The sequence below is a fragment of the Microtus ochrogaster genome, chromosome 6 (genome assembly GCF_000317375.1).
Source record: "Microtus ochrogaster isolate Prairie Vole_2 chromosome 6, MicOch1.0, whole genome shotgun sequence".
NCBI lineage: Eukaryota > Metazoa > Chordata > Mammalia > Rodentia > Cricetidae > Microtus > Microtus ochrogaster.
Genome location: NC_022013.1, coordinates 24,604,242 through 24,627,099, shown reverse-complemented (window position 1 = coordinate 24,627,099; position 22,858 = coordinate 24,604,242). Strand labels below are relative to the sequence as shown.

Genomic DNA, 22,858 nt, shown 5'->3' with positions numbered 1-22,858 from the left:
TTGGCCTGGATTGAATCTGAATGGTCATTGCATCGGTCTCCGTGTTTCACCATGTGTTTGTGATAGTTCATGATAAGTGAGAAGAAAAAGATGTAGAGTCAGGGACATCTGTGCATCATCCCTGTGCGCACCAGCACAGAAGGGGAGCTTCCTGTCATATAATACCCATTTGGGAGTGTCGTTTTTGCTCGTCATCCAGCAGACGATCACCTGAGCGTGTGGTGTTTGGATTGCAGGAACATCTGTGTAGAATCCCCCACAGAGATCTTTCAGTCTGCCTCGGATTCCTGCTGGATGTCGGGGTTGAACGGTACCAGACTTGTCACCCGTGGCCAACCAGAGCCTTAGACTGTGAGCTCATCTGGAGACAGTATCCTTGCAAATGCAATTATTAAAAGTCAAGGATACACGCATACTGAGTTAGGGAGGTCCTTAAGTCTGTGCCTTGTGTCTCAGAAGAGGGACAAAGAGAAGATACCAGAGGAAGAAGGGGACAGTGGAAATGGAAGTCATGCTACTGCCAACCAAGGGATGCCAGGGCCCATGCGGAAGCAAGGTAGACTCCAGGACCTCCATAAGAAACAGCTCTGAAAGCACACGGTACACTTCTGGCCTCCAGAATAAACAAGAGCATGCGCTGATTTTGAAAACTGCTAGACTACCTTATGTGTTAGGACTTCTTCAGGCCAGCCCTGGGAAACTGATGAGTGTAGGTTTGAGATCAGCCTCAAGCAGTGCCAGCTCTCACCAGAAGGAAGTGCCTGTGCCCTCTAGGAGGGAGGCCCTTGTAGGTGGCGGTCCCCATTCTCGTAAGAATTCTCTATACCCTGGTGGTGTCTCCTCCTCAGCTCCACAGCCATTGGGGTGGCATCTCACAGTCCCCACACCACAGACTTCCTGGGAAAAAATATCTGCCGCTTGTTTGGCTGCTTAACATCTGAGCATTTATTTATTTATTATTTATTATGGTGATTCCCCACTACATCCACAGAGCCAGTTCCTACTGTTTGACCTGAGGCTTCCAGTTGCTCACTGTGCAATCTCAGTTGCTTCTAGAGCACTGGTATGGGAGTTGGCCTTGCCAGGCTGATCTAGAGTTAGTGGCGTGGAAAAGCAAGGGCCCCATGGACCCCATGCTGATGAGGTACAGAAGTCAAGGCAGCAAGGGCCAGACTCCACTCAGAAGAAGGGCACAGGTCTCAGCATTGCCAGTCAGTGTCTGTGCCCGGGCAGTTTTGGGGTTACCATGGTCTTCATGGACGTGACCTTGGAGCTGCTTCCGGGTTTCACAGGGTCTACTTCCGTGCTGTTGAAAGGACAGTCCCCTCTGCCCCTGACTTGGCTTTACTACTGGGCATTGAGCTGTGAGTTCTGAAGCCTTGATGTGTATGGTTTTGTTTGGCCACTTGGGCTTTCTGGCTCTTTCTATGCAACCACTTTAGCCACACCTTTGGTAACCCTGCAATTGTTTGCTCTTATCTGACTCCCATCTTCCCCTAAAACTGCTGGCTAAGCCTAAGCCAATGGCACCCTTCTGATGTCTCAGACTGTCTCCAGAGCCCAATCTCAAGACCTGAGGCTCAGCATGGCACCCAGGGAGGAAAGGTGGGGTTTGTTGGGGGTGGACTCCAAATGCTATTGCTGATCCTTGTAGATTTATGAAGATGTCAAGACTTGCCGCTCGATTTTCCTACAAGCTCTGCCAGGGACTCTGACCCATTTCCTAGGTCCGGTGTAATTGTGCTCTTTGTCCCTGCAGCCCAGACGAAGTGGAAACGGCTCATTTGTCTTCAGTCTTTGCAATTCCTGCTGGGGCCCAGTGTGGCTGGGTGTGGTTGCCAGGCCCTTTGTCCTGCCTAGCTGTTTGGTTGTAGATTTTTCCCTTCCTCTGCTCCCAGAGCTGGGGCCGCAGCAGCGGCTTGGCTCAGTCTGCCATGCAATCCTTCTTGCTCCACATGTGGGCTTTGTCCTCGGGGCATGGACTGGTTTTCAGGGGTGAAAACCTGTGCAGCTATGGGATTGAGCAACGTGTTTGCTCCATGTGAGCACATCATGCACTACCCAGGGGCTCAGCTGCTAGCTGGAGTCACATCTATCTGTGCAATGGAACCTTCTGAAAAAGTGTGCGGTCCACCCAGGAGCGCTAGCCTCCTGAGGACAGTTTAGTTTAGGGTCAGCACAGCGGGGTCAGCAAATAAAGGAGAGTGCTCAGGCCATTCTGTGGCTTGCATGGTCACCCCAGCTCTCATCATACAGAAGATGAGGAGGGGGAGGAATAAGAAGGAATATCTCATCCGTATACTTTGTTAGGTACTTTTATCAAACTGCTTGTGAGTTTCTGAATGAACCGTGTCTTTTAAATTGTTAAGAAAAATGACTCTTAGCCCCCTCCAAGCTCCATAGCAAGTGCCCTGAGAACTCTAGGATGATGCCTCCTTAGACTAAAGGGCTGCAGGTGCCTTATCTGGCTCAGGGGCCTCACACAGCACCGGTTTGTCAAGGAGTCGAGTTGTGCCCATAGGAAGAAGTTCATGCTTGATGCTGTCGTCCTGCATTCCTTCTGTGATTCGAATCTCTCTCTGCCTTTGCCTGACTTCCTTTGATAAGGTCTGTGCACTTGAATTGGAAGCAGATCTCAATTTGGCACCCAGCTAATCAAACTTTAGCATTTGTGATGGTAAAGGCAGCAGCACCCGAGGCTCCTTTCAACTCACACTGAAATCCTAGATTTGATTTGAGACATGGCTTCTTGTAGCCCAGGCTGGACTCTGAAGCTAGCCTTGATCATTGCACCTCTATTTCTTGAGGGCTTGGATTACGGGCGTGTGTTGCCATACCTGGCTCGAAATCACAGATATATTTTATATTACATTGCAGTTATTGGAAATACTTCAACATGCCTTGTGCACTCAACAATACCTTTGCTACAGTAACTGCAGCCAATAGACCTCTGAATGAATTTTGTTAATTGTATTAATAAAGAAACACACATTCTATCAAAATTTTATGTTTTGCATCTTGGAAGCTGGACATCACAGTAAACTGTTTAACTAGTGAACTAACCTGGACTTTAGTGTGATGCTGTTATAAAGGAGCCAGGCAGTCAAGAAAACACTTTACAATGCTGGGAATAGTGACCCCTCTATGCCCATCCACTCAGGGCTGTGAGACAAGAGGATCTTTCAAGCCAGGAGTTCAAGGTTGGTCTGCTTAGCATAGCAAGATTGTTTCAAACCAAAGAAAAGCACAAAGAGAACAAGATTCTGGGAAGAGGCCCACAGGCCTCACTTGCCCCCAGCAGCACAGAAAGGCCCTGGTTGACAATGAGAACAAAGGTGTGGGAAATCTGCAGTCGGCCAGCTTGGAGAGGCTCTGGAGTCTCTGGCCATGTGAGAGGAGATACTGTCCCCTAGTGGCCAAAGGCAAAACAGCGGGACTCTACACAGCTGCCCTTGGTATAGGGGTAGAGTCTGAAAATAGAATTAAGGTAGTGGGTGATTTGACCCCTACCTAGCACCCTGCCTCATTGCTTTAAATGCTCCCCTTTGCTCTCTGTGGTCCGGCCATTTCTTGTTGCCTAGCAACTTTGAAGCTTCCTTCCATGTTTTTGTGTTATCCATGTCCGGGTCACTCTTCCCTCTCATCTATGCTTCTGTGTCCCACTTCCTACCTCTTGGCATCTCAGGCAGGCCCTTGGTTGTAGTAATAGGAGCGGCGGGCTGTGTCCCGCCACCCTGCCGGCCACCCGGCTAGCTTTACACCTGAAATAATTACACGGAAACTGTATTCATTTAAACACTGCTTGGCCCATTAACTCTAGCCCTTACAGGCTAATTCTCATATCCCGATCAACCCATCTCTAATAAACTGTGTAGCATCAGTCTTACCAGGGAAGATTCAGCATGTCTGACCTGGCAGCTTGCTTCATGGCATCTGGCCCAGAGAGGGGAAGCATAGGGTCTCTGCTCCAGAGAGCAGAGCTGTCAGTCTGAGCTCACTTCCTCTTCCTCCCAGCATTCTGTTCTGTTTACTCCTCCCACCTATGTTTTAACCTATGAGCCAAAGCAGTTTCTTTATTACTTAACCAATGACCTTCCTCCATCACTTGGTGTCCTCTCACAGGCCTGTGATCCCTGTCCCAGCTCTTTCTCAGTTTGTAATGTCTGATCCTCAGGCTGTGGTTTCTGTTGTTTACCAATGAATGCTAATGTAGGAACCCCACCCCCCACTGATGAAGAGGGAGTTTTAACTGAAAGCCCACAAAGGCTGGCAGAATGGATTCAGATCCATCCTCTGAAGAGTAAGTAAGTCTCTCTCCACTTGCATCAGCCCTTCTCTGTCTTTAACCCCCAGGATACTCTGCTCTGCGGGAGCATGGCAGAAACAAGAGCACATCACTGTTAGGCTGAAGAGAGCGTGGTTGACACCATGATCTGGCTGACATGTTTCCCTGCTGGGAGGCCTGAGGTCCATGTGTCTCGGTTTCCTTGTGTGTAAAAACAATATATAGTATATAGTTTATATACAATAACTGCTGTGGCGTAGTTGACAATAAGGAGCAGATGAGATAATATATTACACCTTGTGGTGTTTGGATGAGAACGGCTCCCAGAGGCTCATATATCGAAAGGCTTGGTTCCCAGTTGGAGGAACTATTTGGGAAGGAAGGATTGGGGGATATGGCCTTGTTAGAAGAGGTGTGTCACTGGAGGTGGGCTCTGGGGTCTCAAAAAACTTGTGTCATTCTTGTTAGCTCTCTCTGCCACCTGCTTGTGAATCAGGATATGCAGTCCCAATTGTCCCTTGCTCCATCAGCATGGACTCTGCTTTCTGGAGCTTTGACCCCAATCAGGTGCCCCCGTTTATAAGTTTCCCTGGGCATGGTGTCTTGTCACAGCAATAGAAAAGGAACTAAGACTGATCTCTAGTACAGAGTAAGCCCTGGCCACCTGGTAGCATGAAGGAAAATGGCTGAGCTGAGGGGCAGTCCCTTTGTGTGTCTCCCCTGTGAAGCAACAGATTAAAAATGAGGGGAGTCTGGCTGCAGGGCTGTGTGGGTTTCATTTTTCTCCTTGCTTGTCTTGCTCGGTGCTATGGTTTAAATCTGAAATGGCCCCTGTGGACTTTAAATACTTGGTTCCCCATCTGGTGGTGCTATTCTGGGAGGCATGTGGAACCTTTAGGAGGCACCATCTAGCTGGTGGAAGCAGGCCATTCAGGGCTGACCTTGAAGGTTCCTACCCTGGTCCACCGGGCTGTGCACAGCTCCTGCCATACACTCCCCCTGCCATGAAGGGATGGACTGAAACCAAGAGCCCAAATTCATCCTTTGTTTCTTGACTTGTCTCTGTCAAGTACTGATGTACAAGGGGAAATAACTTATTCTGAAAATCAGTGTCAGGGAAGTAGGGACACTCTTATGATTAGCTCAGCCCACATGGTTCTGAGGACTTTCAAACTGGTTTGCAAGAGGAGTTTGGAAGTTTGGGGAGATGCAGACCACAGAAGCCCTAGACTACTGTGAGAACAGCTTGTGGGTGATTCTGATGGGCGTTCAGAAGACCCGAATCCAATAGAATCGCAAACAACAAAGGCCTGGCTTGTGAGGGTTTTTCCATGCTTGTTTGTTTGTTTTGTTTTTTGAGACAGGGTCTCTTTACAAAGTTCTGACTGTCCTGGAACTCACTCTGTAGACCAGGTTGGCCTCAAACTCACAGAGATCTACCTGTCTCTTCTTCCTGAGTGCCAGGATCAAAGGCTGCACCATCATGTTCAGCTCTCTTGAGGTTTTAAATGTGAACAAGGACTCAAGGAGCTATTTGTGTTGGATTACAGCAAAGAATTTATGTACGTATTTCCCACGCTCTGAAATTTTAAGTGTTGTAAAATGGAAATGTAATAGACAGATAATCTGGTGGAGGAAATATCAAGATAGCATTTGGGCTGGGGCATGGCCATTGCTGGGTGCTTTGGAGCAGGTTTACAATGAGGATTAGGGTTGGAAAAAATGATCAGAAGGATGCAAGAAACACACAGTTTGGCCAGGAAAGGGAGCTGTTTAAGTTAAAGATTTAAGTTAAGATAAAGAAATGACCATAGAAAAGGCTGAATGCTTCGTATTAAGACAAGTGGAAGGTTCCTCGGGACACTGCAGAAATTACTGAGATCTCATTCATGTAGGTTTCAGGGTGTAAAGCTGCAAGCTCATTTGAAAGACTTCTCTAAAGAGCATGCCAATGGGGTGCTGTACTCCCAAGGGGTTTTCCTGGGTCCAGCTGCCGAGGCACCCAGAGGCCTCTGTAGCACAGTCCAAGGAAGCCCCCCCCACCTCCACCCCCTGCCGCTCAAGCTGGCAGCAGTACTTGGCATTGTTTACACAGGGCTACTTTTGCAGGTATGGAGAAAGCAAGGGTTATGGGGTCATGGGGATTTCCCGCAAGATTCCAGATTTCCTGTCGAGGAGCTGTGAGAAGCAATGAATTCATGAAGCAATAAAGGTAACACCTAAGCTGTGATGGATACCCTATGATGTAGTTGGTGCTAGGAACACAGAATGTCTAAGAAGCATGGCCCAAACAAAAAGACCATGTGTATCTCAAATGTTAGAAGGGCTCATGGCCAGGGCCTCCAGTGTCCACTGGAATCACATCATGCTGCCTTAAATGCTGGACATGGAGCTGCAGGAGTTGACCTTTGCCCTGCTGGGTTTTGGTTTTGCTTTAGTTCCAACTCTTCTCTCTCCCCATCTTGCTGTAGGAATAGGAAAGCTCACCCCTCTGCCATAGACTATGAACAGATAGCATTCTTTTGACTTATTGAGCCTCCTGACTAAAAGGTTGCCTTGAGTCCCAGCAAAGTCTTTGAACGTCCTTATTCTGAAAGGTGTTGGGATTGTTAAGACTGTTGGAGTCAGATGGTGGTGTTGGTGCATGCCTTTAATCCCAGTACCGAGGAGGCTGAGGCAGGTGGATCTCTGAGTTCAAGGTCAGTCTGGTCTACAAAGCAAGGGCTAGAACAACTAGGGCTACACAAAGAAAAATCCTGTCTCAAAAAACAAAAAACAAACAAACCCAAAACAAAAACAAAACAAAACAAAAACCTCAGAACTTTTGAAGTTGGGTTAAAGTATATTTTACCATATGAGATGCCCATAATCCTTTGTAGGCTAGGATGGGATACCATGGCTTGGAGCTGGAATGTCCCCCATGGTCTCCTGTTTTCATGTTTGTTCTGAAGCTGGTGGGTCTACTTTGGGAGCTACGGAATGATGTGGAATATCCTTCTGTATGCTGCGAATATGTCTTATTACCACTGGATAATAAAGAAGCTAATTTGGCCAATAGCCAGGTAGAATATAGCTAGTCAGGAAATTCAAGCAAAGAGACAAGGGGAAAGAAGACAGAGTCAGAGAGACCTCAGCAGTCACTGAAGAAGCAAGATTGAGTTAATAAGCCATGAGCCTCATGGTAAAATATAGAATTATAGAAATGGGTTCATTTAAGTTGTAAGAGCTAGTTAGTAATAAGCCTGAGCTAATGGGCCAGTTTGTAATTAATATTAAGCCCCAGAGTGAACTAGTGGATGGGAGAGAAGCCTCCAGTTACAATGGAAATTTAGGAGGTAGATTCTAGAGAGGAGAAGGTCACTAGAAGCAAATCTTTGAGTGTTATATTATATTCAGTCTTAGCTGCTGCTTTGTTCTCTGCTTTCTGCTCTGCTGTGATGTGAATGGTCCTTTGCCACATACTCGCTGCCGTTTTCACTCCTGTGGTAGAACAAGCAAGACACTGTGACACTAAGAGTTGCAATAAACCCTACCCCCTTAAGTTGCTGATGTCAGGTGTCTGCCATAGTAATCAGAAAGAGTTAATACAGTTGGGGTAGCTGAGCTGCTAAGAACCTGCAGCTGTTTGGCTAGCCCCCTTCATAAGTGTCCCATCTCCTCACCCTTCCCTGGCACCCGTACCGAATCTCCAAGGCACTCACATCTTTCACACTCTTTCCTAAAACATTCCCCAGTTCACGTTCACAAAAAAGGAGTTGGGGCGGTCAGAATTTGGCATGTGTTTATCCTCAGCCACTTCGGCTTTCCTCTGCACCAAAGGCGCAGAGGCAAACACCCTTCGTACTTCAAGACAAGGTTAAGTTCTTAGCCTGGCATCTGGCACCTGAAGGGTTTCAAGAAACATTGACCAAGAGGAGTGGAAAATAGGTAGGTGGGTGCAGACTTAGTTCTTCGAGGACCAAATGAGCTTTGCTAGGTCAGACAGCTCTCAGTTCTGGGCAGGAGCCACTAGAGGGCAGAAGTCATTAACATAACAGTACCGGGGCGCTGCTAGGTCCAGAATTACAGAGTTGGCAAGGGAGGAGGGAGAAAAGCATTTAGTGTGTGTGTGTGTGTGTGTGTGTGTGTGTGTGTGTGTGTGTGTGTGTGTGGGTGTGTGTAAGGGCAACAACAACCACAGAAACAAAACCAACAACAACAAAAAAGCAACCCTCAAAACCAGTTTTTCTTTCTCCTGGAAGACAAGTGGGTGTGTGTAAGTAGTGAGATTTAAGTTTATAACACACTTGCTAACTTGAGTTTTTTGTATTGGCTACTTTTTAAACGCTCTTAACTACACTTACTCGAGAAGAATACAAAAGAAAGAATGAATACAGCTCGAGGCCTGTGTGACTAGGTGTCCTGAGGCAAATCTGAGGGCTGCTACCAATGACTCCATCCTTGCAGATGCATGGATAAAATAACTTTATTAGTCAGGTTAGCCACCACTCATGCTTGCCCCATGCTGAGGACCCTTTATAGAGGCATGACGGTGTTCACATGCAGGTGCGTCCCAAGAGCTCTGGGCAGGGCAGCCTTGCCCCCCACGCGGCACTCCCTTGTTGAAACAAGCTGGTCTGGCTTTTGTGGATTGGAGATTCTGGAGCCCAGGACACAGTCTAAGCACCCTCCTCCACCCCTCCCCTTTTCAGAGACACTTGCTCCCAAGTGGACGCAGAATCAGGGCTGTAAGGTGTCTGGACAGAGACCTGACTCAGGCTAACATCCCTCAACTGGTCCTTGCTGCTGGCTGCCCAGACGGCTCCATCCCAGTGGGATCTAGAAGAGCCTGTGGGTTGTGCCCAGGCAACATCACCTTTAGAAAGAAGACAGGATTGCTGTCAGCCACACTACAAGTCCCAGGCACCTTTGGGCAAGAGGCGTGGTGTCACCTAGTAAAGCAGGAATCCATGCCCAAGGTAGCAAGACTTGGCCTGGTTTGGGCTTCTTGCACCCAAGCGAGCATCTCTGGAAAAGCTGGTACCTTAAGCTCCAGCCTTAGAGACAAAGCAGTTACTGAGATCACTTCCTAGGCTGGGCTAGCCGGTGGGCCCAAGGCTGGTTGAGTCTGCTTCTGCCATCTGGGCACCAACCTTTCCTACTTGGATCGAAGGATGGGTCTTTCTCATGTTTTGAAAACCACGCTGCTGCCCCCTCAAGACTAAAGCTCAAGAAGGGGCACAGATCGTGTTGGGTCAGATGAAACGGGGGACAGGGCCTGCCCCTTCAGTTCTGCCTGTTTGAGGTGTGACTACCCACATTATGGATGTGATGGTACCAGGTAACCCTTCCCTCCTTTGAATCTGCTCCTCCATTACAGAACTGGTTGTCTCCTCTGGTTGTCAAGCCATGACATCATCAGTATGCTGATGACCTTCGATTTGGTGGCTTTAAACAGAGGAGGTTAGGGAGGCATAGTGGTGATCTTAGGCACCCTTTTAGCCTCAGACAATAGTGTGGCCTCTCTCCACAGGTTGCTGAACAGCTACCATGGGGGCCTGAGGGGGAGTGTGTCTCCTGACTGCCTAGGGCATAGAAGAGGCCTTAGTGAGAGAGGGCAGAGTGGCTGGGTTGGGTCTAGGAGGGGGTGGCTGTGCAAGAGGTATGTTTTGAGGAGCAATGAATAGGAGCCCAGAGTAACTGCAGAAGCAACAGCTGGACCATGCTGTTGAGCACAGCCCCCAAAGTCAGATTGTCTGAAAATGGTTATATGCTATTGTTTATGCAAGGTTACACTCTGCCAGATCAGGTCATGGGGAAGGTTGAGTGATAGGAAGATTTGGGGGGGGGCTGGACTCTAAGGCTATTCCTCCGCTACTTTTGCACTTTGCAGAATCTGACAGGGTCTCTGATCCACCTAACCTTGCCTATTGAAAGGAGACTTGTGTCACCTGCTTGCCGCAGACCATCCAGCAAAAGCCAAACCAGACCATCCAAGCCGAATGCAGCGGGTGACTGTGGGCTAGGTGCCCCGAGCCCAAGCCGGGAGCGAGGCCCCTCAGATCTCGATGACGCTGGCGAGGCGCAGGCAGAGGGGCGCATCCGCAGGCACGGCACTGCGCTTGATCTCGTTCCCATCTAGGCGGAGCACCTGCAGCTTGGAGAAGTTCATGACGTCCACCACCGTGCAGAAGCTGCTGATGGAGAACTCTGGCGGGACAAAAAGGATGGGCGGATGGAAGAAGTCCAGCTTAGAAGTCAGATAAAAAACCGGCTTAGAGGGAGGGCCCTTTTGAATCCCTGAAATAAAGATGGGGCAGGGGTGGGGAGGAAGAGTGGAGTATCGGGGCTAGAGCTGGAGTCAGACGGATTGGCATTGTTTGGGACAGTGCTGGGAACAGACCCGGCCCTGTTTCAGCTTCTGCAGCTCAGCCTCCGGTTCCCCTACCCCCACCTGTACTTTGCTCCGCTGCCCGCCCCCTATGTCCTTGGGCGTTCCTCCCACTAAGCCTTGTGTTTTTCCCATCTGTGGGCAGCAGGGGGAAGCAGAGTGTAGGTATAGACGACAGCGGCTGCGAAAGCTCGGCTGCCTCTGGGAGGAGGGCTTTGCTAATGACACACCACCAGGAGGACTCTCCGGAAGTGGAGGGACACCGTTCTTGAATATTTCCTGTCATTTCACAGGTCTAGAAAGTGGTAGGAAGTGAAGGAGAGAAATCCTGGCTTTAGAGACGAGTGTCTGTGTGCCGAGCCTTCAGGAGCCTGGAAGGGGAAGGCAGGATGGAAACCCAGCATTGTCACAGTGCTCCAAAGTCAAATGAACGGCCAAGCGTGGTGTTGCAGGCCTTTTAGTCTAAGGCCAGGGAAGCAGAGGCAAGCAGATCTCTGTGAGTTCAAGGTCAAACTGAACTCCACTGTGAGTTCCAGGACAGCCAGGGCTGCATAGAGATACCCTGTCTTAAAAAACATACTAAGCAAAACAAAATCAAATAAGTGATTCCCCTGCCTCCTGCATATGATTACATGGGTCACTTTTACTTTTGGGGATGGGATCTCATATAGTCCAGACCGGCCTCAAACTGACTATGTAGCTAAGCATAGCCTTGAACTCCAGACACTCTTGTCTCCACGTGCTGAGTGGGGGATTTCGCGTGTGTACACCTTGTAGTCTGCCCCTGTTATTCATTATTTTTCCCCTTTTCCATTTTCATGTGTATGTGTATCATGTTTACATGTATGTGAAACACCTGTATGTGTGTGCACATCTGTGCATATACATATGGAGGCCAAGGGCAACTGTCAGGAATCCTCGTCAATTGCCTTCTTTCCCTGAGTTAAGGTCACTCAGTCACACCCAGAGCTTGCTGCTACGTCTGCTCTTGCTAGCTAGCCAGTTATCATGCCTTAGGGATCCTCTGTCTTTTGAGGCTAGAATTATAGGCGGGCTGTCACCACCACTGGGGTGCGGTTCCAGCTTCTAAAGCACAGGCCCCAAATTCCCACTTCCACCTGTGCTTTGTCCCCGAATGTCCTTGGGTGTCCTTTCCTCTGGACCTTGCGAGTTCCAGGGCTCTGAACTCTGGTCTGGAGGTGGAGGCAGAGCCATCCCCTCAGGACCTTGCGAGCTCCAGGGCTCTGAACTCTGGTCTGGAGGTGGAGGCAGAGCCATCCCCTCAGGGCCTTGCTTCTTTTTACTCTCAGAAGTCACCGAGGACTCTTTCGGAGAGGAGTTCCCCTATGCCATGGAACAGATATCATAACTTTCTTGCAACACAAAGCCTCCCACAGTTATCCCTGCTGTCCTCTTGGGTGAGTCAACCAGAGTCAACTACCGGTCTCTGGTCTGCTGCCAGTCATTTGAAAGGAAAACAAAAAATCAAGATCCCAGTCAAAACTCCAAGGGAGACAACAACGTCGGCACCGGACACCGTGAAGCCTGTCAGGGCTGCCTTCCACTTGGGGCCCCAGAAGGCCGCTCTTGTCAGAGGTGCCGATGGGGTCTGGAGCTATGATCAACACAACACTGGCAGCTGCAGCCCGAGTGTGGAACAGGGCTGCCTTTCTCACACCAGAGATTCCCCTCTTTTTGCAGAGATGCCTGGAACTATGATCAGAACGGGGCTGGCAGGAGCTAACCCACTTTTCAGAGACAATGAAGGCAGTGAGTGTGAAGATGAGGGTTGTCAAGGAAGATGGCGCAGAAGGCTGAGGCTGAGGAGGAATATGGTTTTGAATTAACACCATCAGTTTTTAATTTCCATTAAGAACTGACCAAGATGGGCTGGAGAATAATCAGGCCCCTGGAAGAGTGGGGAGCTGGGAAATACCCTTGAGGGGGGCAGAAGATCTGGAATTTTATTTTTCGTTTTCCCTCTGATCTTTGGGAACAGATTTAGTGGGTATAGTCCAGATGGAGGCTAGGTCTGTGGCTGTCTGTGTACAGGGGCTTTGGGGAGACATGAGGTGGCCAACATCTTTGTCACTTCCTATTATTCTATTTGGGACTGAGACAGACGTCCCAACCGGGAGCCTGCAGACTGTGCTAAAAATCCAAGACTCAGTTATGGATACATAAATGTGGGCCACATCTGTGAGCAACTAGACAGAGCATCTAGATCCGATGTCTGTGGGGTTCTGAGAGCCCCCCCCCCAAACTACCTTCCTCAGACCCGCAGTAGGTCAGGGCTTCTGCGAGGAGGCCCTGGCAGACATTTTCCAGCCCAGATTAAATACTGACATAAGTCTTTCCAAATTCCAATCCTGCCCCGCGCCACTGGATCCCACAGCCTCTGAATAACATTCTGTGGCTCTACCTCAGCACTCTCGGCCAGGTTGGAAAAAGTGAGGAAGGCTTTGAAGGGAAGGGGGGCTGTGCCGAGTTGCACGCAGGTCTGTAGCTCCTGTTCTGTTGTCCCCACCCCATAAGTGCTTCTTTTTACACCTTCACCCCAACATGGTCCCCGGCTGCCAGCGCAGGAAGAGCTCCTTCCTGCTTTCCTCAGTGTATGTGATGAGAAGGCTAGGGAGCCCGGTGGGCTGCCCATTGTTCTCAGTCAGAGATGCCGCCTTTACTAGCTCTGACCAAGGGCAGGGGTTGAGGGTTCTTTCTTCCCTAGGCTGGGTGACCTGGAGAGATGGTTTTTCTTTCTTTATACTTTACTTGCCCATCCTGGAAATTCAGAAAACAAGCACCCAAACTGGACTTGTCCACTCTGAAATGGCCACAAGAAGGCAAGCTGACCGCGTGTTACCATGGGTTGACTGTGAAACTGTGTGTCAGGTCCTCTGGATCGTACACTGTGCACGCGCTATTTACTAACACAAGAATGGCATGGCGCAGTGTTACTGTGCTTATTAAAAAGAAGCCGTGAAAGAGAATAAATGATAACCAGGAGAGGGAAGGACGAATTAGGCCCAAACTGGTCACACAGGGATCTGGAGTAGATGCGGCCATTTTCTAGTGATTTGAACAGAGAGCTTCCTTGCAGGGCCTTGGAGCAACTCCTTGAATGATTTACTTTTGGATCTGCCTTCAGGAGACGGACCACCCTGTGTCTGACCGGATATTTCTGCATAAAGACAGAAAGGGGATGAGAGACACGGTGGCACAGCCTCTCCTTGTCTCATCGCTCTGAGTGAATGGCGAGATGTTAGCTTCTCTTTCCCAGAGAGCCTTCCTGCCACATGCTCAGGGCTGCACTTGGACGAGGTACAGCATGTCATGTGACATTTCTCATATGACAGCTCTTCTGGATTCAGAGTAGGTGGGAGGTGACTGCAGGGTGGGACATAAATCGTGAAAAAATGCCAAACTCTGGGCGTGTGTGATATCTTTAAGATAGAGTAAATGATTCCCGCCATCACCTTGGGACTAACAAGACTCCTCCCCGAAAAGAGAGACTTTAAGTAAAAAACCAACCTAGGGTGTACGTAATGGGCCTTGCAGTTCAAAAGAAAGGATCAGACAGACACCTTTTCCCTTCACAGCTCCACTGCAACCTCCCCTATTCCCTCTGAGAAAGGCTGGCTGGCTGTTAACATCTTGCCAGATGACTGATCTGTCCCCCTGAGAGGAGAGGGGGAGAGGGAGAGGACAGGACCGGGTCTCTCCTGTGCTTTGATGGCTCATTCCTTCTCTGCAGGTCAAAGGAACTTCAAAGCCCTCTGCGTGGTCTCACAGGCCTCCCTTGCCCAGAGCACACTGGGCCACAGCGGAGGGAAGCTAAATGCTGGCTCAGTGCCTCCCAGCTGAGATCAGAAGCCACTGGGATAAGGCAAGCGTGTTCTGAGCGTGAGACCCTAACAGAAAGAGGCTGAAAGGCCACTGTCAGTCAGACATTCATCTTTTAGCTCTTAGCCTCCTGTGGTCCCGTCTGTGCGGAGAAATTCTTATAAAACTCCCCGTCCGTGCTCCCGCTCGAAGCCTGCACAGCCAGGCTCACGTTGCCTCAGGAAGGACCTTTGCCACCACAGGCTCCTTGGACTCCAGGGAGAACTGGCAAGAAAGAGTCCCACACTCAGCTCTGAGAGGCTGCCCACTCTTGTCCATCAACTGGTAAGTTTGAAAAATAAACACCCAAACCAGGAGACTAGGCTGCACCCGCAGGAGTCATGGGGCCGACAGAGAGGCTGTATCTGTTGGTTATCGTAAGGATGTTCATAGACCTTGGCTCTTTGGCCCGACCTCCTCCTGAGGCAGACCCCAGAAGATAACAAAATCTCTTCTTGAATATCCTTCCGGAGCAGTGGTTCTCAACCTTCCTAATGCTGCGACCCTTCAATACAGTTCCTCACATTGTGGTGACCCCCAATGACAAAATTATTTTTGTTGCTACTTCATAACTGTAATTTTGCTACTGTTATGAATGCATGAAATGATATTCAGTATATCTGATATATGGCCCCTGTGAAAGGGTCGTTCGACCCCCAGGTTGAGAACCACTCACTACTCTAGAGCCTCTCTAGACTCATCTCTCACTGTTCCGAACACGAGATCCCTTCCTTTCAAGCAGGCTCCCTGGCTGTTCCCCACAAGTGACTTGTTAAGTGACCAGCTCTTCCTGGCAACACCCCCTGCTAACTGTTTTCATCCTGCCTCCCCACAGCTGCTGTGCTCACCTTGAAACTTGCTTCTCCTAGGAAGTGGCCTTTGGAGCCAACCAGCTCTGCAGTGGCTCTCTTACTTCTGCTGGAGGGCCAGTGCAAGCTTTGGTGGTGAGAGTTTTGAATGACCATTTGGTTCTCTGTGCTCATTTCTTTTGTACCCCATTAGCACTGTAGGAGCCCCCTCCCTCTCCCAGATCTCACCGTTGATCCTGTTGCCCTGGAGGTAGAGATTCTCCAGGTTGGTGTTGACAGGAGGGATCTTCTGCAGCTGGTTGTAAGACAAGTCAAGCTCAAGAAGGCTGCTGGAATTGAAGGTGTTGGTAGCAAGGCCGTTGTTGGTGAGGCTGTTGTGAGACAGCCGCACGTACAACAGCTTGGGGGAGCCCCGGAAGTAGTTGTCAGGGACGGTGTAGACATTGTTGTGTTCTAGGTACAGCTGCTCCAGGGCTGAGGGCAGACCGTCGGGCACCCTGCGGAGGTGGTTATAACTCAGATCTAGCAGGATCAGGGACCGGAGGCCTCGCATGGAACTCCCCACTTCCTGGATCTCATTGTGGTGGAGGTACAAGGCTGTGAGGTTCTCCAGGCCCTCCAGGGCGTTGCTGGGCACCCGCGAGATCTGGTTGTGGTCCAGGTGGAGCTCTCGCAGGGATCGGGGCAGTGGGCCAGGCATCCGGGTCAGGTTGTTGTGGTCTAGGTACAGCCTCTCCAGCTGCCTCAGCTTGGAGAAGACTTTCCGGCCTATCTTGTCACTGGTAATCTGGTTGCCATGGAGAGCAATCCAGAGCAGCCCAGTGGCATTGTCGAAGACACCTTCCTGGATGGCGGAGATCTGGTTGTTCTGGAAGTAGACATACTTCATGCGGGAGGGCACAAAGGGCAGGTACTTGAGGTTGCGGTTGTCACAGTACATGGCTGTGGGGAAGTTGGGTGGGCAGTCGCATTCTTGGGGACAGTCCCGGGGCTCTGGTAGAGGAGGTGTACCATAGGCATAGGCTGGGCCTTCTTCCACGCCGTAGGGGTAAGGCTCCGAGGGCTCGTAGGGGTAAGGGTCATAGGGGTCGTAGTAGGTGGACTGCTGCTGGTTCCGGAGGTATTGGATCCACCAGTGAGAGTCTTCATCATACTGGCCCTGGGTGAGTGAGCAGAGCCCTGCCAGCAGTAGGATGGAGGCCCACTGCATCTTGTCTCTGTAGAGAGGAAGAGAGCAGAGCAAGTGGGGGTGTAAGTGAAGGTGCCAGAGGGGAGACGGCGCCTCAGGGTGGCCACAGGCTCTGAGCTACACATATGACACTACCCAGTCAAGCACTGGAGGGTGGGAGGTGCGCATTTCCTTCCAAGTGCCTCCTCCCACAGGGTCTGCACACCCAGGGAACAGGGCCGGTGTCTGGGGGAGGTCAGTACTCTCTCACTTCTGCTCATGCAAAAACAAAAGGAGTCTGAGGTTAGAATGGAATCTGAGAGGCAGAGGCCTGGGGCCACATTTTGGGGAAGGAGGGGCCACAGTTTGGAGAAGGGGGCAGGTCCTTCACCTCCCTTAGCACCCTAAGGTTCTGTTGTTGAAGCTGAGAAGCACACAACATCCTCTCCCCCAAGTTGTAAACCTTCCTGTACCAGTAATGTCGCCATACTTTTGAAGTCTGAATTCCCATCTAGTTTGGACTCCCAGGGAAATCTTTTCTGAAAGCTCAAACCCAAGCGTCTCCTGGTTCTTTCCGTATTCAGGATGTCTCCAGAATTGACTGAGACGTGGAAAGGGAATAGCTGAGCGACTTCTGGAAGATCTTTTGATCTCTCGGGCAGCCTGGGGGTTTCTGGTCCTGAGTGTGTGGGAGGGTGTGGTTCCCCTGTGGCCACCACAAGGTCTGGGCTATTCTCCAGAGCGCCATCGTCTGTGAGTCTTCTGGGTGAGAAAATGCACTGGTTAGCAGCTCTGCGGCTGCGTGTGTACCCCGACTGCCAGACTTTCCAGGCTGGGAACCCAGCACGGCTTTAGTGGTTGTTTTCTGGGCTGACTGTACTGTGTCTGGCCTTGTCTGCTTCTGTTTCCTGTGGTCCTGAAGACTTAATACTCCCCTCACCCACCATGGGGATTGCAATAGCTACGTGAGAGACAACTGAAATGGATCAGGGGCACTGAGAATTGGATAGAAATGAAACTGTAGCCAGGAGTGGAATTTAGTATCCCTCTTATTTTTCTTTTCTTTCATTCTTTGCTTTCTTTTTTCTTTTCTTTCTTTCTTTCTTTCTTTCTTTCTTTCTTTCTTTCTTTCTTTCCTTCTTTCTTTCTTTCTTTTTTTTGAGATAGTCTTGAAACTCACTCTGTAAACCAGGCTGGCCTGGAACTCCCAGACATCTGCCTGCCTCTGCTTCGCCAGTGCTGGGGTAAAAGGCATGTGTCACTATGGCTGCTGCATCCCTTCTCCTCTTGGAAGCTACCTCCTCTAGTTGATGTCACCTGTCTTTCTAGGCTTATTTATCACCCACACTGTTGAGGAACCTGTCTCCTTGGAGCTTGCTACGCCAACAAGACAAGAACAAGGCGCACTGGGGTCTCCAGGAGAGAGGCTGGAGGTGTAGAAGATGGAGACTAGGGTGTCATATCTGGCCTGGGGACCCTAGCCCGGGTTCCTGCGGCAAGGGCACTGCACAGTCCCTGTGAGCAGGGGGACCTCCCAGAACACAGCTGTTAAGACAGAGAGTGCTTGGAACCTTTCCTGGCCTAAGAGAGTCTCCTGGTGCGCTCTCACTGTTGGACCATGCTGGGACTGGCAATGTGGTCAGGGCATGAGAAGAGCTTAAAGACAACATTAGATTCGATATGAACTGGTGAGAGGTGCCCTGACTGACGCTCTAACTACTCAATGTTTGGGCACCATCCCTGTCAGGCCCCTCTGCTCCCTGGAAAGAGTTCCATCAGAGGTCTGCTCATCCCACCATCTGCTGGATGGCTCAGAACGGGCACCCTGGCTCATCCTTGGGCGGTCACAGCCCTTGAACAAAGAGCCACAGTGTGTCTGAGGAGCCTAGGATGCTGGCTGGTCCCTGACTCAGGCCAGGAGAGAAGACGGATGGAGCGGCCCACTGCCAAGACAGCATTTTTTCCATGCACAGCCCTGGGCTGCTGCAGGACCGACCAAGGTGGCTGTTTAGAGAGGGCTGGCACACTAAGCCTCTGTCTCCATTCCACCGCTTCCAGACTAGGCACTTTGGCAGAAGGGAGCTACCTTCCTCTTCAAGACTCGACTTTCCAGGGGGCTCCATGCCCAGCCACAGTGGCCTCTCCTCAGAGGCATAGCTGCTTGGTAGCAGTGCAGGCCTGTCCTTACCCCACCGATCTAATGTTGCTTCAGGGTTGCAATCCCTTAAATTGTTTCTGTGCTAGTGACCTTCTGTGCAGTGTGAGGATCCCTGGGGCGGTTCTCTCAGACTTGGAGATTCTGACTCAGAAGTTACTGTACTTTGTCATTTCTTCACTCTAGGGAAATTCTCTCTATCTGAGCTGAGGTCAAACTAAAAGCCATCTCCTGGGTTGAGGGGGACCTCATTCCATCCATGACTCCCTGGACATAGTCAATTCTTTTTTTCTCCCCCTTTCATCCCAACAACACACATATTACACAAAACTTACCCCCTAACATTTGGGTACCATGCCCCTCTCTATGAGATTTCTGGACCATCTTCCAAAGTGCCCCAAGCCCCAAGCATGCTGGGATTCATGGGTAGCAGCAGAGAGGCTCTCACAATTTCTATCATGCTTGTGAAATGGAAGCTCCCAACACCCACAGGGAGCTGTTAGGAATCCAGTAACATGATGAAGCTCACGCTCCCTGCCGTAACCCCTCTTCAGCATCCCTGGGTGTCACGGACCAGGTGGGAGGAATAACCCATCTTTGCCTACTCCACTCCCCAGTCTGCACCTTTCCTTTCTCTCTTCTTGTGGAATTACAAGGGACAAAACCTAAAGTAATATGACTACACTTACCTTGGGTTGAACCGTTCAGAGTGACCCCGTCCTTCTGTCTGGCCTCCTTGGGTTGGAGAATGTGAGAGAGAGGAGGAGGAGGAGAGAGAGAGGAGTGAGTGCCTACAGAGAGTGTGCTAGTCTGTGCCCCGCCAGGGCCCGCCCCCAAATTCCTAATCAAATATCTTGAAGAGGGGCTGAGGAGCCTAAGCGGGCTTTTTCAGTTCTGCCCTATGGGAGGAGCTCACACCGAGCTCCACAAAATTCTGTTCGCCCAATGCTGTAAAAATCACCTTCCTTCCACGTACTTATTTATCTTCCCTGAAGCGCTGGCAGCCTCAGGTCTCTTGCTGCCGAAGGAGTTAGCGATGCCCCTGAAGTTATTCGTACAGTCCCTTGTGAAGTGCCTGGATTTCTCATTAAGCCCATAAAGCAGACACAGGAGAGGGAGGGCCAGTGTTTGGAGAAAAAGTCTTTTAACTCTTTCAGCAACCCTGGTCCCCTCAGGGAGGCTGCGCTTGTCTTTCTTGGCTCAAACACTCTCTGTAGTCGGGTGTTGGACTAGTGCACAAGAGAGCAGGCTGCCTGGAGGACTCACTCTGCCTCCTGCTGATGGCGACCACTTTCTGCCCCGGAACAGATGGAAAGTTAGGGATTCTTCTTAGTGTTAATACGCCTTTTACAGATGTGGAACACCTAAGCCAGGGGAAGATGAAGCTGGAGAGATAGGCGGGCTCTAGACAGCGAGGAGGCATTTAGACCACAGGAAAGATTTTAGCCTAAATATTTAGAAACATGTTTTATGAAGGAGACACACTAGGATCTGACTTACACTTTTTAAGAAGATTTTATTTTATTTTATGCATATGAGGAGTGTTTGGCCTGAATGTGTCTTTGTGTACCACATCAGTGCAGTGCCCAAGGAGGCCAGAAGAAGGCATCAGACTAGTAAGAGGTGATTATAAGCTGCCATGTAGGTGCTGAGAATTGAACCTGTGTCTTATGGAAGAGCAGCCAGGGCTCTTAACTGCTGGGCCATCTCTCCAGCTCTCTTGTTTATGATTTTTTTCTTTTAGTTTGTAGTAGGCCTGTTTATGGAGAAAGGGGACTTCTGCCCAGCTAGGAGGAGGGGCGATGTCAGATTGAGTTAGTGTAGAAGGGGACAGGGATACTTTATACAGAACTGAGATGTCTTAGAGATGGATCAAGTTTACAAAGCTAAGGAGAGTCCAGCATGACTGCCGGCATTTTCATTCAGCCCATGGGTAGACAGCAGCACCACTGCCCAATGCAGGAAGAGCAGAATTGGATGGAAAACCCAAGTTACACTCTGGGCATGCGAAGTTAGATACCACTTAGGCATTCCAGCGGAGAGACAGAGCAACCAATGAGTCGGTGAAACTGAACTTGGAATTGAGGGACTAAGGGAAACCCCTTGAGAACCATGACGACTGTAGCTCACATTGAGTCTAGTTAGCTCAGATGACCCATAGGTCTAAATGCTCTTTCCTCAAATAGCTGGCTCATGTCCACACCCAAGAAACACCCTTCAATTTAAAGAAATACAAAGTGGGAAACTCTCAGAGGACTTGAATTTGGAGAATTTAGAAGTGTCTGGGTGGATGGTACCTTTGGCTAGTGTGAGGCTACAGGAAGGGGTGTGTCTCCCTACTCTAAAGCATCCACTTTATATTTGTCACCTCATTTAATGGCCATTAAATAGTGTTATTCTGCCCTGGAAATAGGAACCCTGATCCAGAGTGACTGGCAGGGAAGAGGTACAAAGAACAAGGCATCAAGTTCATTCTACGTGACTCCAAAACACACACAGTCTTAGTTAGGGATTTTACTGTGACAACTCTTATAAAGAAAACATTTAACCGGGGTGGCTCGCTTATAGTTTCAAAGGTTCAGCCCATTATCATCATGACAGGGAGCATGGCAGCACGCAGGTAAGCATGCTACTGGAATAGGAGCTGAGAGTCCTGCATCTTGCAGGCAACAGGAAGCTAACTGAGACACTGGGCAGTATCCTAAGCATAGGGAAACCTCAAAGCCTGCCCCCAAAAGTGACACTTTCCTCCATCAATGTCATACTTACTCCAACAAAGCCATACTTCCTAATAGTGCCATTCCTTATGAAGCTATGGGAGTCAAATATATTCAAATGGCACGCCCACTTCTATAACTCTAGACTAGAAGATGGGCAGGGCCAAAGGGTAATGACCCTTCTGCTGTCAGGGCTACACTCAAATAATGAGATACTCAAATAATCACAGCAGTCTGCTGTGCTGGAAACAGGGGTGTGTAGGGTGTGTAGGGATCGGATTAGGGGATACTAAGTGACAAGGGTTCCAGTCCCCACATGTACTTTATTTACAACAAGAGGAGTATCCAGCCTGTGACTGACAGGGTCCTAAGAGATGGGGCACAGAAGCTTCAGTATAAGGCATGCCCACGATGAAGCATGTTTGATCTTATCGGTCAGACAGAATGGCATCAGTGCGAGGAGGAAAATGTGCAAAGCATCTTCTAACCATTGTGAGAAAACACTTCTCAGCAGTGGGCACTGATCTTGATAACCAGGCTTGGTTGACAGTTTTTAGATGGGCCCAGAGAGCTCTGGGAAATCTACCCACTAGGTACAAATGTGTATGTCATAAAATCCCAGTGTTCTAACTAAAGCTACATTTACTAACAAGGAACATCAGTAAGGGACCAAATATCAACAGGAATCCTTTCCAACAAAGCCCTACCAAAGAAGTGTCTGTGCAGTGAGCTTTGCACCTGGTCTTTCTCCTCTCCTGGAGCTGAGGTGGCCTGGAGGAAGGTGACCTGGAGGAGATGACTGTGAGGTAGAATTCCAGAGGACCACGCAGTGTCAAAAGTGCCTTGTTCCCAAGAGGAGGCTCTGACCCCTACTTTAACCGACACGCTATTCCTCTGGTTCTTGGATCTAGGACCTCAGAACTTGGCCTCCACATGGGAAGCCAAATGCAGTGCACGGATGCTCCTGGGATGCAGAAAGACCCCACATGTGAGGAGGGTCTGTGTTTGACAGAGGTGTTTTCTGGAAGGTGTTGAGAGAGATGGCCATAATAGTCACTCCGAATCCTCTGTCCCTAGCTGGACATATAAGGCACCTATTAGACGTTCAGTAAATCAGAACTGAATTTTGGGCTCCCCACAGAGTGTCTTCAGTAATCAATCCTGGGTGGAGTACCCACTACCAACCGGGACAGGAAAACTCTTGTCTTTTAAGCCGATTGGATTTTCTATGGATGCAGACCACTGTCATTTCCTTCCTACCCAGAAAAGGTCAGGTTAAGCCACAACCACCAGGCACAGCTGATTGCTTTTGATGTTGGACCAACCCATCTGAGAGGGATGGAGTTACTTCTGACTGAAATTCCACCTAAGCACAGAGGTGGTGACTTCAAGCCCCCATCTTTAACCCCAAAGGACCTAACCTTTGATCCCAGACAGCTCAGCAATGAAGGAAAGACCAAAAGTCCATTCAAGTG

General features: G+C 49.7%; 1 protein-coding gene across 1 annotated transcript; it reads right to left on the bottom strand.

Annotated features, from left to right (window-relative positions):
- Window positions 1-8,733: 8,733 nt before the first annotated feature.
- Window positions 8,734-19,432, bottom strand: Fmod (fibromodulin). Its single transcript, XM_005348369.3, has 3 exons — window positions 19,356-19,432; window positions 15,572-16,560; window positions 8,734-10,474 (listed from the first exon to the last, which is right to left on the bottom strand). Exons 2-3 carry the CDS (start codon window positions 16,551-16,553, stop codon window positions 10,323-10,325), a joined length of 1,134 nt encoding a protein of 377 aa, XP_005348426.1. The 5' UTR covers window positions 16,554-16,560; window positions 19,356-19,432; the 3' UTR covers window positions 8,734-10,322.
- Between the last annotated feature and the right edge of the window lie 3,426 nt (window positions 19,433-22,858).